The sequence below is a fragment of the Perna viridis genome, chromosome 3, assembly GCF_037379345.1.
Source record: "Perna viridis isolate PV_CMFRI_1.1 ecotype Kerala chromosome 3, ASM3737934v1, whole genome shotgun sequence".
In the NCBI taxonomy this organism is placed as follows: Eukaryota; Metazoa; Mollusca; class Bivalvia; order Mytilida; family Mytilidae; genus Perna; species Perna viridis.
The window spans coordinates 20,699,873-20,716,437 of record NC_142447.1 but is presented as its reverse complement, the minus strand read 5'-3'; the positions used below and the strand labels follow the sequence as shown (position 1 = coordinate 20,716,437).

Here is a 16,565-nt window from a genome sequence, read left to right as displayed (position 1 = left end):
CCACTATATGGTATACAAGTAACTTGCTAAAAGCAGAGTCTCAGTTTCGAAAATTATTCATAGAATAAAGCTCTATGTTCACCTGAGTTTCTGTCATTACATATTTACATATACAGTATATAATATTTTCCTGAGTTTTCTATAAAAGAGAATGAATTATTCCAGGGACTAAGACTTAACAACTTAAATATGCTGAAATAAATTTTCCTCAGTCCTTGGTTCTGGGGGGTTAGGCCTCCTGTTGTTGGAAAAATGTTGTAGTCAATTTCACGCATTAATTGGACAATCAGAATCTCTGTGTGTGGAAGGACTAATAAACAACAATCAATATCATAATACATTTGTCAAAAGGATGATGTTTAAAAATGTGTACAATATATGGAAGCTCATGCTTTCACAATAAGACAATTTTTAATCAATATGTCAACTGTAAAATCACTTGATGTGATAAACATGTAAATCTATGAAGGGTACATGTTCGTTTTTGGAAAAAAGCCAATACTTGGTATACTTTTTTCCAAAAAGGTTTTGTCTCTCAAATTATTAAATAAAATCTTTGTCAATATCTTAATAAAACCAGTTACAAATCAGTTGATACACAGCTGATATAAGTACCAGTACATGATTTAAAAAAAAAACCAATGATATAATTGAACATATAAACTAACAACATTTTATTTTTTTTTGCATTAAAAAGTGTTACATGACTTATAAGCAGCTTGAATGTTAATTCTTAGTATTTAGCATTATCATCATTAAGTTTACAACGAACTTATTTTTGGAAGTACTTTAACTTTTATTTTAATGGTAAATGTAAGAGCATTCATGGGTTGTTCAATCTGTAAAAAAAATATCAACTGATTATGTGTTACTAGAAAAGCAGAGGATGTTTACCCTACCGGTGCACCTAGTCCATGTCCCAGTTTTTAGTGGAGTCAGAGTTGCTCATTTACTTTTGTTACTTTATATGTATGATTTTAGTTACTTTATGTTCTTTGTTGTGTATGTCTTTTTCCATGTCTGGTCTTTGTCCCTGGATTATATTCTTTTGATTACCACTATAACCTTAGTTCCCTTGATTACTTTTTACTACTGGTTAATGGTTAAAGACTGATTTTCAAATTATAATCATTTGAACTGACTAAAAACTGACTAAAATTCAGCATAATTGTAATCAATGGACAATGGGGTCGACAAACCCCAATTGCCACCGGAAACAGGGAGAGGTGGTAGAGTCGGGCAATATAGCCTCCTGGAGCCCTATGGTTCCTACTCCGGGAGAATACCACAGTAGGGTTTTTTAACGTAGGAGGAATGTGGCATCTTTCCCAACACGGTGCACCACTACAGTTTGCGGTCAGGTTTTCCATATAGCCTGACAACCCCAGCATGTAACATACCAGGGGTACCCCATTCCACCACCTGGGGCACACAACCCAGTTGCTCTGTGGGTAGAGTGCCCTAGCCCCTGGCTAAGGTTCGGAGCACTATTTAGTCGCCTTTTACAACAAGCTTAGCGCTGCTGCAGGCCTATTCTTTTGACACCCGAACCTGCACAGGTCTCTAAAATAGTCACCAAAGCTTCATTTTTAAGACTTTCTTAAAAAGTTTTTATATACAGACCATGCCCCACCTACATGTAAATTAGGACAATATTTTAGTGCAATTTTATTCAATTATTTTCATGGGTTTGGTAAACCACAAAATTTGGTTCCCAACGAAAAGGAAGTTTTCCATTCATTTGTATGACAGTCATCTATTCCACAAATTCCAGAATCTTCAAAATAATAATTTTTCCCTAGGCCACAAAAATGGCTACCCACAAATTTCACAGTACATCAATCATTGAGGTATGCATGGTCGTTTTGTTGGTCAATTTTAATAGCTTTAACAAGTTGGTAAACACCCTTCAGAAGTATCTTTCTTGCAAGAACAAGTCAATGGTGTCCAAGGTTGATACCCTTAAACTGTTGGCTTGTTTGCCGCTAATAATCGTTCGATTCTTAAATTTGTGGATTAGCTCACCCATGAAAACCACAAAAATCGGTAAACATAAACAATAACACTTTCATGATATAAAGTCTCCACATACTTGTGTACATCAACAGATACTAATTAATAACACTTTTTTACATTTCTTGAAAATGCAAGTGGAAATGTAGATCAATAGGGATGAAACTATGAAAACTGTCCAAGTTTATGATCTTTAGCTAAAGTTTTGCTGTTTAAGAAGCAAAAAACTCCCCAAATGCTGATGTAAAGAGTAGCTAATGATTTTGACAGATAATCAGTCACTGAAAAACTCAATCAACTGATGATAGATAGTAAACCAACCAAATTTAGACTTTTATCGATCATCAGAACACTACTCTATGCAACAATAACTATCCATACTTTTTACCATATTTCATCAAGTGCATAAAATCTTGAACTTACTGAATACTTAAATTGGAGCTTTGGAGAAATTCACAATCTGTAGAGCACAACTTACAGTCATATTTCATAAAAAAACTATAAACAATCCAATGAGAGTAAACACCTATGTAAGTGTGTAGAAATCTTTCAAGCAATGAACAAGTTGGTGTGTTAAAAACAATGACAAGTCATAGGTTTGTGAGGACTGATTTTGGAAACATTGGCATACAATGTAAAAATCACAAAAAATCAGTTGTTTGAAAGTATATCAAGGCTAATTATAGATCAATGTCATATGAAATCCCATCCTTCTTCAACACACATATATAAAACAAAACAACACACACCTAATGCAAACAACCAATTGTCTTAAAATTTCTCAAGCTGATATATGTATCATTTACCTTAAAAAGGAAATTCAGAAGTTATCCTTAAGACATTAAATCCCATTTAAATCACAGTAATAATGTTACAAGTACTTAGAAAAATTGTAACTTTCACACAAATACTTGTCATTTTTTTTTCCATCATCTAAAGAGTAAGTCATCTATATCCTTTTATTCAACAGCTTAGGCCATGACAATGTAAAATATACAGTGAAATCTGTCTACCCAAAACCCAATTTTGAACTGTGAGATTGGTTCAGTATAGACAGGCGTTCAGTTTAGACAGGTTCAAAATATATATTTAAGAATAATCAAGGGAACCAAGATTCTAGCGGAAATAAAAAAAATGTAATCCAGGGACAAAGACCAGACATGGAAAAAAGACACACACAACAAAAAACATTAAATAACCATAATAACACACACAAAGTAACAAAAAGTAAATGAGCAACTCCACTAAAAACTGGGAGCATGGACTACGTGCACCAGTGCAGTAGCTGATATAAAAGGATGTTAAAACAAGTCAAGTATGGAAAGGTTTTTGGATAATAAAGTGTTCTGTTCATACATGTTTCACTGTATATTAAGTTATAGATACAGGAATTTCCAAGTAGACATGATATTCATCACTACTGATTCACAGGAAAAATGATTGTGTCCTTTCATTAAAACAAAATATAAGTTACATTTCAAAGTACTGTGAAACCTATTTGAAATGGAAACCGGAAAAAATATGAAAACTGTTTCAGTGAAACTAGCAAAAAAATCAGAAACATACAGCAAAAAAAAAATAAATCAGAAACATACAGCAATAAAAAAAGACCTAATAGATTAGATGCTCCTGCTTCCAAAAAAAAACGTGAAGAAGTCAGATACCTGTTTCTAACCAAATCCTAATAATTTAAATATCTACTTCAAACCAAAACCACAAAAACAAGGTAACCTGACTAACCAGGCATCTTTCAAAGCCCTTTTATATCAGTTCTAATGCATCAAACTGAACATTGGTAAAACCAATCAAGTCATGAAGTCTTAAGGGAATTGACTGTAATAAATTTAACTTGGTTTTTTCATGCTGTCAATGTCAAAATTTGGAATTTATTTCCGTCTATTTTTCCAGACTATTTTTTCTTAGCATAGATTTGGTATATTTTTTTATGTTTCCTTTAAGTGAATGTACAACTTTGCAAATAGTGAACGAAGTTCTAAAACTGAGGTTAGATAGCTGATCTATAAAAGCTTTTAATAGAGTTTAATTTTCACAACTTAATTTTATCAACTACAGTAATAAACAAACATTTTAATAACAGATCCTTAAGCACGATCAGGAACAAAAAAATTACAAGTTTCCTGTGACAATTATAGATTTACATGTAAAACAACTTCAGCACAGATAGTACATATGAATAACCTTACTGTCTTAAAGCAACATATTGTATGAATATCAAATAAAAAAAAATGCATTGCATACAATCAGAATTATTCTCAAATTTTGTAGATGTAGACCAAATTCTATATCACAGAATTTGAAAGGAGAAGACAAGGACTGGACCAAAAGAAACATACAAAAATGCTTTTTGAACCTGAAGTTCACAGGAACATAATTATCACATAGCATGAATATGAGCATGAACCTAGCCTTTAGAGATCTATACAATTAAGAGTAGTAATCACTTATGTGAATAACACAAACATTTCATGTGAGTCTCACTTCATATGAAAATTTAGTAATTGATGTATAAGATTTGCAACCATTTTACCTGAATTTCATGTGAAACAATTTTGTTAGTGTACTGCTAAAACCTCCCTTTTGTCCACCATTTATGCTTGAATACTATACCTGTGGTTTTGGAATCACCCAGGACTGTCCAATATTCTGGAATCTGTACTTCTAAATGAGTTAAGGCACTGTAAAGTCTATCGTCAAGGGTATCCAAAACTTCATTTGAAAGGTCAAAGTTCTCTGACCTTATAAGTTCAAGGTCATCTAAGGCAGTACTGTTATACACACTGTTGAGGAGATACCAAGCCAAATGGTAAGTGCTGTCATTGTAGAACTGGAATGGACCTGTTGCTAGGATACAGAGAGTGCCTTCATGGTAACCACAGAGATTCAATTGTACTTGTTCTTCAAAGTCATGCTCTAAAATGAAGAAGTTAACAAGACAATGATGCACACATTTTAAGTAGCACTCCAGCTAAGAATCATGCAAAAAAAATGTGATTCATGGGTACATACTTTTATTTTTGATATTTTGTTCGAATTGGCATAGTAAACAGAAATTAACATCCAGTTTTTCATAAAAATTATATAGAATGCACTGTAAATTTCAAAATTAAGGGAGATAACTCTGTAAATGACACTCAAATACAATAGAATCAATTAGATTTTCAATTTTGATTATCTAAGAGCAAGTAGATTTGAATGAATAATTACAGATTTCATAATAAAGACCCATAAAACAACTTAATTACAAAAGTAAAAATATGCAGCCTTTATTGGGATTTATCACATTTTTCAGATTTTGCATGATTCTTACAAAGACAACAGACATTATAAGAACAAATTACCATTTTCACTTTTAGTATTCAAACAACTGAATATGTATTTTTAAACTTTTAACAATTAGATGTACACTGAAATAAGTAAATTTAGCGGATACCATGGCATTCTGAATTTTCTTCGTGGGAAAAGGGGTATGATTTCTAAAAGGTAAAGCAAAAATACACCATAGTCAACCTTAAACTGAAGTCTATGGTCTAAAGCAGGGTATTAAGGTTAAAAAAGTAAATAAACATATCTTAGCACTGACCAATTTATTAGTGAGCAGTGAGGGGCAGGGGGACTGGGATATTTTAGAAAATATTCCAAATTATTGAAATAATGAATCCATATTTTCCCCCATTACTTAACAAATATTGATTTCAGTCACTGCTGAAATATAAATAAAAATTTTGCACTTGTGCTAAAAATATTTCTTATCTGTCATCAAATCCCAGCCCCATCTGCTCATTATAAAAATGGCCAGTGCATTACGTCAACCAATACTACTTCATTTTGCTATGCAGATCATAGACATAGCAGTTCTGAAATTAATGGCATTGTTGAAACCCTATTAGTTACTGAAAGAATTATCAGGTATACTGTTTTCAACCCAAAACGAATATTTTGGTTCAGCATTTCACACAAGCCAAAAAAAAAGATGGTAGAGTTTGAACCATGTCAGGTACTAATGCAGTGCAGGTGCTTGAAAATTTGATCTAAAGAGTGAAATTTAATTTTGCAACAGAAAAACACAGGTAAAAACTGATATAACAAACTTTCAAGTTCTCTGAGAGTTAAACATGATTAATTTCCAAAATTTTAGGTTGAGTGGGGGGCGTAAATAGAATTATTGCCCAGGCATAGCAAGGAAAGAAAATTTAGGGAGTAGAATTTTTTTTTTAAATCAAGATATAACACATAAAAAAAATTCCCTAATTTTTAATTTAATACCTGTAGCCAGGTCCTCTATCTGCACCTATTTTGGGTCATTAAGTAAACATTTGTTAGTTTCAACTAATGACAGAGGGAGTATAAACAATCATAGGAAACAAGATTTAACAAGTAGATAATGGTTACAAAATTTGGAGGAAAAATAGAACATAATTTGGATTAAAGGATTTACAAAGGTTTGGTTTTCACAGGTTGGAAATGAATTGAATAATAATCCATAAAGAGAATAACAAGGTTTTGATAGGTAAACATATTATTTTAAGTTTGGTTTTAGACAGGTTTCCAGAACTCTCAAGGTTCATTTAGACAGAAACTGCTGTAATTTAAAAACATGCATACAAATAAAAAATAGTTAAGAATTTCAATTAGATACAGTTGAACCTAGATGTGTCGAACTCGGATTAGTCGAAATCTCGGATAACTGGTACTGATTACAAAGTCCCAGCAAAACTCCCCTTACTCCAATACAATTTTACCTAAGATGACTCAAACACGGATGAATCAAAACCTCGGATATCTTGAGGTAATCAATCAGTGCCCTGAATAGGACTTCGAGGTTAATTAACCCTGATGTCTCGAAGTCAACTATAATTAGTCGGAAATCTGATTGCTTTATTACAAACCATGATTGAAGTGTGTTTTAACAACGATTAGCATGGCTTTTAAAATTAATTTGTTGACCCTCTTCCCAGTTTGATTTGTTTATTTAATTAATTTACAATTGTGTGTGTTGCTAAAAGAAACAAATTCTATTAATAACACGTCGGAATTTACACCAACAGTGATATCGGATATTTTGATATTTTGATAAAAAAATTTAAAAAATACAGATGAATTGTAGTGGTATCTGACTATTTAATGAAACAGCAAACAGACGACAGTAAGAGTATTTCAACAACTACATTCGTTTCACTAGTGAATTAGAGATTTTATCGTAATAATGTAGAGCACATGGTTTGACGATACTCCTGATTGTGAATCAAACAAAGCAGCATGTTATGAAGTATGACGTTTTTTGATGTAGAAAAAATAAAAATGAAATTTCACTAAAACACTTGGTGCCTTTCAGTATTTCAAATATGATATACAACATACAAAAAAATATCTTCCAATATGAAACGCATGACATTACGAAGTACCGTGTAAATTGAAGTACATATGTACATGTGCAACAAACAATGTAAATTCAGAAACAATCATTGACCTAACTACTAGTATTTCCGTTTTATCCTCAACCTCGGGTAACTCGAGCATTTTTGCACGATCCCTTCGACTTCGACTTAACGAAGTTCGACTGTAATTCTCTTGGTAAAGTTGTGAATTGATAACTAAAAAGAAGAAAAAAAAACAAAAAACAACAGGAAAATTTAATTTTCAAAATATTTCCATAAAAATGTAGGTTTATCCACTTGATTATATCTCCTATCAATCAAGGAAGTTTGTTTTTACTTTATAAAGTAGAGAAGTTCCTGTGTGTACACTGTACTTATACACAATGGAAAAGAAACAATGAACAGGCAAATTATTTCACATGATTTTCTCATGAGTTCATGCAAATTTTCTGTGAATTTAGCTTAATGTGACTTTCATGTGAACTTTCACATGAAGTTAATGTTGAGTGAATTTAGCTTCATCTGACTTTCATGAAGATAATATTAAGTGAATTCACGAGAAAATCATGTTAATTTCATTTTGAATTCACATGAATTTTATGTAAAGATTGATTCCTTTAATTTCACATTATCAATATTTGCCTGTGTAGTTTTACCCTAACATTATACCTACATTTATATTTACCACCTTTCTTCATTATTATCCCAAGTGACACATTTTCCCACGTAGACATGAAGACAAACACCTTTAATTGGTACCTGACCCTGATTACTTGTATATCTGTAGTCTTTGTTAATGGGCCATAACAAATCATCTTATTAATAGTAAACATGAACAATAAATAGATTTGACACCTTGCAGGTTGAATAAGCATACATGTATGAATTGTCGAAAAAAAGTTCAGTTAAAATGTGGTCCTCTCTAATCATTATATGCTACACAGATCCAAAGGGATGGGGGAGCCTAATGAAATTTTGATTTTTTTTTAAACAGATATTTTTTTTTAATTTTCAGACATTGTAAACCACTCAACAAGCAATATATTTCTATATATAATCAAGCAAATTTCTTTTTTACCTTTCTATTATAAATCAGAGATTTTTCACATGCTTCTATGGGGAAAATTAGGGACCTAGATTAAGCATCCATGCCCCCCACCCCCACCCCCCCCCCAAAAAAAAAACCTTGTATAAATCTATGTATCTGTCACTGATATGTTAATATCAAAATAAGGTAAACCTAACACCATGAAGCTAAAACATTGATAGTATAAAAATTTACATGGTGTGGGTGTTGCGATGGAGTAAACCGTGACATTGCAAGATGCATCCTTCCCATAAAAGTGGTATAAAATATAAAATGAAGATATGAAAAAAATGATGCATTGGCGCAAAAATTAAAGAAAAAAAAGTTTGTTTTCTAAAATAGTAAAGAAAAAGGGGGTAAGACACTTACAATGTAGATCTAACACTTTAATTTTATAAGAAGACAAGAACAGCCAGCTAAGAGCATGTACAAAACTCTGCACAATTAGACACACCATGCACAGTATAAAATAAGGGACATAAAACAATTGGCAAACTTTTTAAGTCAACTATACCTGCTGAGAGAAGAAAAAATTATCCATTCCTTTATGACACAAACATGGTGTTTATTCATGGTATCTCACAGCAAGTGAAGGATATTATAGGAGCAAAATAAACAGAAATACTACCACAAAATGTTGTTACCCTCGTAAAAAATACCACCACAAAATATGTTAGCCATAATTACTGTGTCGTAAATACACCTAATGAATTCTATTTATTGTACAATACTAATGCATTATGCCCTATCTAACAATAGGATTTGTTAATTCCCTTCTCATATTGAATTCCACAGAATAAATATTATCTGTAATAGCAATAACTGAAGTACAGAGAGAGAAAAGATGGTCCAGAGTCCAAAGTTCAATAGATATCTATGCACTGATAATGACACCAAAGCTTTCAAATTTCCAAGAATAAGTTGTAACTAGCATGTTCTATAGTACCAATTAAACTTGCTACATGCACGTCATAAAAATAGGTCAAAATGAAAACAACAGAATTGGTGCCCATTAATTGTAACTTCTATTTCAAAATTGTGAGGAAACATGCAGTATTCAGTTTCTGCAAAATTTGCATAAAATGTTTTAACAGTTTAAATAAAAAGTATAATGTCTCTCAATAAAATACCTATAGCCAAGAAAGAAACTTGAAGCAGATAAATAATGAATGATTCCTGATTTAGAAATAAGATTCCTGTTTTAATTTTCAGATGGAAAAGGGGAAATAACTCTTGTTCATTATTTATTTTTGCATGGTAAGACAACCACTAGACTTGTTTAAATACACCAGTTTTAACAATGTACAATGAAAGAAAACTCAGACTGCCCCCAAAATTTAAAGGCTATGTTAATAAAACTAAAGTCACAGAATTTAACTCACAGATACCTCAACTGGCAACAATTTACAGTAAGGCAAACTTCAATGTGATAAACTGAAGTTGAAATATAATGTCTCCTTCAGTTTTTTTTTTAATTTACTCTCTTTCAAAATTTCAGAAGTAAAACCTGATGATATATGTGTGTTTATTATTCTTGTAATAGTCTTATACAGTTTTTTTTGTTGGAACTAACTACAGAAATTTAAAGAATATTCCAATTTGACGCTACAATTACTATTTTTATTTAAGAATTGGCTATTATAAAAAATTTGTCTATTGAAAAATAACATAAATTTTCCATATGCACATTTTGTTTATTGTGCAATAAACAAAATGTGCATATGGAAAATTAATGTTATTTTTCAATAGACAAAATTTTTATCATAGCCAATTCTTATAAATTAATTTTAAAACATATTTTTATCTGTAAACATGAAAAAAGTAGATCTGAATTTAACTGAACAGGGGTGTGTCAACATTTTTTTTATCCATTGAGATATAACAATATTATTTTAATCAATCAGATTACAGTATTTATCTCAAATTAATTTATTTCTCAATAAAAATTAGAATATGAATCTCAAAACAATTTAATCTATATCAAGATCCAAAATTCCTCAAGTATTACCTTATTACCATTTCTCTCTATCAGTATAAAAATATTGATTAATATGACAGAAAACAGCAATATACCCTAAAACAAGCTGTCAAAGGATTTGGAACTGTTGTATAAATTGAAGCCTTTAATGATTCTTCACAATTTTACTGTTAGAAGTGTTTGTTATTTTTCTATATAATAATGGGAAGAGTAAAAACTTTGGTCATGTTGCATAAAGTGTAGACAAAAAATTCTGCACATTTCACCACATTACAATTCTCTCTATATGGAATAATATCTGTGGAATAGGCAAACAGTGAAAAAAATGTAAATTTGCATGGAAATAGCAACAATTCCTACATGAATTCATAATATAACTTTGATACATAACTACATAATGTCAGATTCTCTCATGGCCTTCAGGTTCTGAGATATGTAAAAAAAGTAACAATTTCACTGCCCACCCCCTTTTTTCAATCATCCAAAAATATACATTTTAGCTAAACAGTCTGTTTAATAACAAACAAGAACATATAAAGTTTTGAAATTAACTTTGTCATCTAAGATGATTATATCGAAATTTGAGCCTTACCAGTTCCATGAAAAGAAGATTTGCTATTAAAGGCAGTGGACAACAACCAATTAATCATAACAAAAATTACATGGGCTTCAGATCTAGGATAATGGACCCAAAAGACAACATTAGCTTATATGGACCTCAGATCCAGGACAACAGACCCAAAAGATAACATTAGCTTACATGGGCCTCAGATCTAGGTGAACTTTTAAATTCTGTGTGTATGCACTAACCATATATTAATAAAATCTATAATTTACAATGTGCATGTGCATGACATTTAGATTTTGTCTGAATGAAAAAGAAAAAAATGCAATTAAGGTTTTGTCAGTATGTTAGGGTGTGGGAAATTTTATGTTGAAATAGCATACACCCACTATTATTGCACATGGTAGAACACACAGAATATTATAGATAAAAAGCTAGAGTTACTCAACTTAACACAATAGCCTTGACTTTATGAATATTTGTTACACAACACAGATTACAGAACATTATATTCTGCATATTGGCATACTGATTTTAGTGGAAGTTTTACGAGAACAAATTAGTCAATTGTTATTTATGTACTTCTCTGTCTAAGAATCAGGCAAAATGTGTATAAGATTTGGCACATGAAGAATAAAAACATACATTTTCCAAGTATTTTTTTTTTCTCATAACCTCCAGAAATAACCATCAAAGGGTTTGTAAAGTTTGCCTTTTTAAGATATTGATAGGACAAATTTAGTTGATTTGCACTATGGAAAAATGGCAGTCTACATGTGATTCATGGGTAAAAAGCCTACATATTTTTATTTTTGATATTTTGTTTGAAATGTCATAGTAAACAGAAAATAACATGTGGTTTTTCATATAACCTGTGCTCTTAGGAGATAAAAATTATACAGAATGCAGTGTAGATTTCAAAATTAAGGGTGATAACTCTGTAAATGGCGCTCAAATACAATAGAATCGACTGTATTTTCAATGTCGATTATCTCCTAAGAGCAGGCAGATTTGAATGAATAATTACACATTTCATAGTACAGACCCATTAACTTAATTACAAAAATGAAAATATGTAGCCTTTTTTGGGGTGTATCGTTTTTCAGATTTTGCATGATTCTTACAAAGACAGCTACTTATCATTCTAATGATCAATTTCTGAAACATATTCAATGATACAATAGATAGTGATCATTCTAATGAAGACTTCTTTGAGTTTAACTGTTCAGTCAGATAAGTAGGCCTTTGACATACTTGTTTTAAATTATTTTCCAGTTTGCCTGATCTTAGCAAAGACTTGTACCTAAACAGTCAAACATTCAGGTACATTATAGCCTGTCAAATAGTAACCTAGAATAAACCAGGAATCTGTCTAAATTAGACATGTCCCTTCATGTACATTTTGAACCTGCTTAAACCAAACACCTGCCTAAACTGAATATAACTTTCAGTCCAAAGGGGGTTTGCTTTATACAGGTTTCACTTGTTGTAATGTACTTCAATCTGAATGTTGTATGCTTGTTTACATTTGCCAAATATGTAAATCATACTTAGGCTACACAATTAACTCATCTAAAAATGGATTTCTTTTGTGAAAATGTTCATGTTCCTAACTTTTTCTGAGATTAACAATTCTTTTTGAAAAATTACCTTAACAGGTAACTAATATTCAGGACTTATAGTGTACATGTAGTATTAGGATTTCCTCAAATTACTCTAAAATGTGATTTTAGTTTCTGTGAAATCAAGAAAATTTATGTCCTAAGTATCAAAGAAAACTGAATTTCAAAATACTATATCATATAGGTATCATATCATATCATCATACATATAGTCTATATGCTTATCTTTTAACATTTCACATACAATCTATTTGCATTTTTTCAAAATAATTAAAGTAATGCATTATTTCTGAAATGACAGGAATTGACTTACCACACATAAGCCGTGTTGTATGAGGGTTTCCTCATCATTCATTGAAGACCAATGGGTGCTCCTTGGGCTGAAATTTTCATCCCCGCCTGGTTGTTGCCTCTTTGACATATACTCCATACCCATTCTCATTATATAAGGAACAGAGTGCTTAATATCTATAACTCAACGTTCCTAACTGGTATAGGATGTATCTATTAACTACAGTGATTTTCCTATATTAAGGATTGTGCTTCTTGAAGCAATACCAATACATGTACATGTATCTTACCTGGAATAGTAGACTCACATCTCCCTTGAGCCAAATGCCCTAATGTAATATGGCGCTGGTTTGAACCTTCATAAACGAAATACAAAGGAGGGCTGACATTTGCATCTTCCGGTATTTCTAAAGAAATGGTACTGCCACCCTGTAAATAAAAACTTCCTTGAGAAAAGATATGCTGGTCAGTACAACTTTCTATGTAGAATTCTGAGCTATTACTCTTCATGGCGAACATGAGTGAAGTACAAGAAATTCAATCAGTTTTTGCTTTTTATGTAAAAATTAATTGTGACATTCTCTTCTTCTATGTGTCAAAGTTTGAAACTAAAATTTACAATGTGCCTACTTCTTCATATATTGTGCTGAACACATCTAGATGGATAGACAGACTGACAAGACAAAAACAATGTCTATCCTAGAGAAAGGTGGAGTAAGGGGTAAACAGTGGTTCCTAGTCCAAACAGTTATGCTGTAATGGGAAGTTAATTTTTATTTTGCTTGGTCACCAGTGAGGCATTAATGTCAGATTTAAAAACTGAATACATAGTTCATTTATCACTAATGCTGCAGAGTATCTAGATAATACTTGTACATGTAATTTACCAGCAAAATGCTGTGTTTACATAAAGATAGATGTACATGTACATGTATAAAGATTTCAGTTTTTGAAATATTATTTTTAAAATATAAAAAATATTTAGAATAGTGTTCTCATTAGCAGAGGGCAACACATACATGTATATAAACTGATCATTGTGACATTTATTAATTCAACATGTACATGTACATTGATTATTTCTGTATTTTTAGGGGGTGCCAATTGGCATGACATCAATACAAGAGCTGTTAGAGTACTGGTAGTATTGTTTACAGGAAACCAGTCTCCATAATGTGGTGTTGGTTTGTCTTGAAAAACACAAAATTTTACACCCTCTAATGAAAAGTTTTTTGAGAACAACTGAGATCCAAAGCTTTAGAACTTAGTGAAGTAATTAAATGTAAGGCTGAAAAACAAAATATTGTTGTGTTTTCGATCACTCCTCTAAAAATTTATAGGTTCCATAAGTAGGGATTTTTAAAATTTTAATTAAATTTTTTTTTAAATTTTGAAATGAAATAAGTGTGACCTCAAACTCAGGATTCAATAAAAACCAAATCTGCCTAAACATGCAATAGACTTAGTCCAGGGCCTAGAGCACACTGACATGTGTGTTTACAATTAAATCTAAATATAAACAAGCAGTATTTCTAATTCTTTGAATTTCCATCTAGGATAGAGAAAAAAATATCTTTGGGTTTATTTTCTTTTTTTCTGCAAAACAAGTTGGCTGGCTTTTTCATTATTTTTTTTTCATAACCACAAATAAAAAAAATGGTTAAGAGGTCTGAAGGACGGTCTGTAGAGTACAGTAGGGTGATCAGAAATATTTTTTTAGGCTTAGGCATCCCAAGAGAACTACAGGAATTTCCCAATAACTTTCACATTAAAGCTATATGTATTTAACAATCAACAGTCTACAAGTGCATGTTCAGTGCTGTATTCTATAAAAAAAAAAAACTTTATAACATGTATCATTGTCAAGACTGAGCTATCTAAAATGGTTAAGTAAAAAATGCACAATATGAACTCCACTAAAAGCTGGTTGATGTTTTTAAAAGTTGTTTAAATCTGAAATAAAATCTGGAAAAGAGTTTGAGGAAAAGAAACTTGACGTACAATATAACCTCCAGATACCTTGAAGCTTTGTTCAATTATCGAACAGTGACAACAGACAGACAGACGAACAGCAGTCTATCTTCATGTTAGACTATGTGCATTATAAATTCATGAGCAGAGAACTTACTAAGTTTACCTAGCCTTAGGTACTTACATAAACTGGTGATTCTGTGGTTGAAAATGCCATGTAATATTCTTCTGGAAATGGAAAGGAAACTACAATTATTCTTTCCAAGCAACAAAAGTACAAATAAATAAAATATACCCATAAAAAAAAACATTTTTCGTGCTGTAATATTAATAAATTATTTGAAATATCAGAACAAAATGAAACGGCAAAATCAAATACCCATAAAACCATTTACATGTATGTACTAATATACCCCTAAAATATAAAATTACAATCAATATCCTCCAAACTCAAAATACCATACAAGTACATGTATGAAATTACTTGTCTAAAGTTACAAACATTTGGACCAGATAACTGTCATTTAAACATATACACATACATGTAGGAAGGCAAGAACTCTAAGAAAAAATACACAGACACTGGTATACCATAATACAAAGATGGGCAAACTCCTAGTACAAGATATAGTTCTGCTTATATCATTGATAGATTCCTTTCATCCTCAAAACTAATAAATGAAATATCCATACAAATACTTTTGTAAATGCACAAAAATGTTATGTATTTTAGGTATTTCATTACATAGATATTTAATAGTAGCTAATGTTGTCTTAAGAGTAAGGCAGGTAAAACTTCTTACAGAACAACATGACTCAGTTTCTGGCAAAGAAAACTTTATGTGGAAGAATTTACATGTACATGTATGTTTTTTTTTGGATACTACTTATTTTCCTAATTTTAAGGTTTAATCAAAACAAAATTTCAATACTCAAGGGAATATACAATTTTCACTGAAAACTGTGACGTTCTTGCTCTTATGCAAAACAAAAACATACAAACAAGCTAACAAGACCTCTAACAAATTATGAAAAAGTAAGAGTAAAAGTACTTTCACAGTAAGTCAATAAATAAACAGTTAAGCTTAAGCAAGTGATACTTCTGCCCCATTTTTTATTCAAAGCCATTTCTTTTAAATGAAACACAACAAAAAATGAAAGGAAGCTACTTCCCATGCAGGACAACATAGTACCCAAAAATTTTTAAAATCCTTTAAAGGGTTTTTGAGTAATCATACCATTTATGAACAGACTGACGGACGGACAGACACAGACATACATAAAGGGGAATCATGTAACATACATTTGTAGAGACTTGCTTGTTAAGAAAATGAGGTCAACTAGTTCACTGATTACTTATCTCCTGCCTGCAGACCTAATAATCCAGTCTACCCATGGTTAACCCAAAGGTGAATAGAAAACACACCCAAGTTCAGTTAAATCATATCTCAAACTATGAGAAACGGGTAAAAAGACAAATTCTTCACATAAATGACAAGAGACAAAGACTAAAGGAACAGACAGAAACCAAAAGAAAAGAAAAACACAATAAAGTTAAGTCAACTTCCTCACATAAATGACAAGAGAAAAAGATGAAGAGAAGCAAACAAAGATAGAAATAACAAATGAATGACGATGAAAA

At 31.3% G+C, this 16,565-nt stretch overlaps 1 protein-coding gene across 32 annotated transcripts in view; it reads right to left on the bottom strand.

The window, feature by feature from the left end:
* LOC148621393 (rho guanine nucleotide exchange factor 28-like) overlaps window positions 1-16,565 on the bottom strand; it is a 145,580-nt gene that overhangs the window by 120,899 nt on the left and 8,116 nt on the right. For 31 of the 32 annotated variants that reach the window (XM_088575688.1, XM_088575689.1, XM_088575707.1 and 28 more), the window contains 3 exons: window positions 15,108-15,151; window positions 13,243-13,381; window positions 4,642-4,944 (listed from right to left, as the gene is read on the bottom strand). In XM_088575688.1, coding sequence (XP_088431814.1) covers window positions 4,642-4,944; window positions 13,243-13,381; window positions 15,108-15,151 — 486 coding nt within the window. Of the gene's footprint in view, window positions 1-2,819; window positions 2,961-4,641; window positions 4,945-13,242; window positions 13,382-15,107; window positions 15,152-16,565 lie in introns of those variants that run through there. The other variant, XM_088575721.1, reaches the window with a different exon arrangement.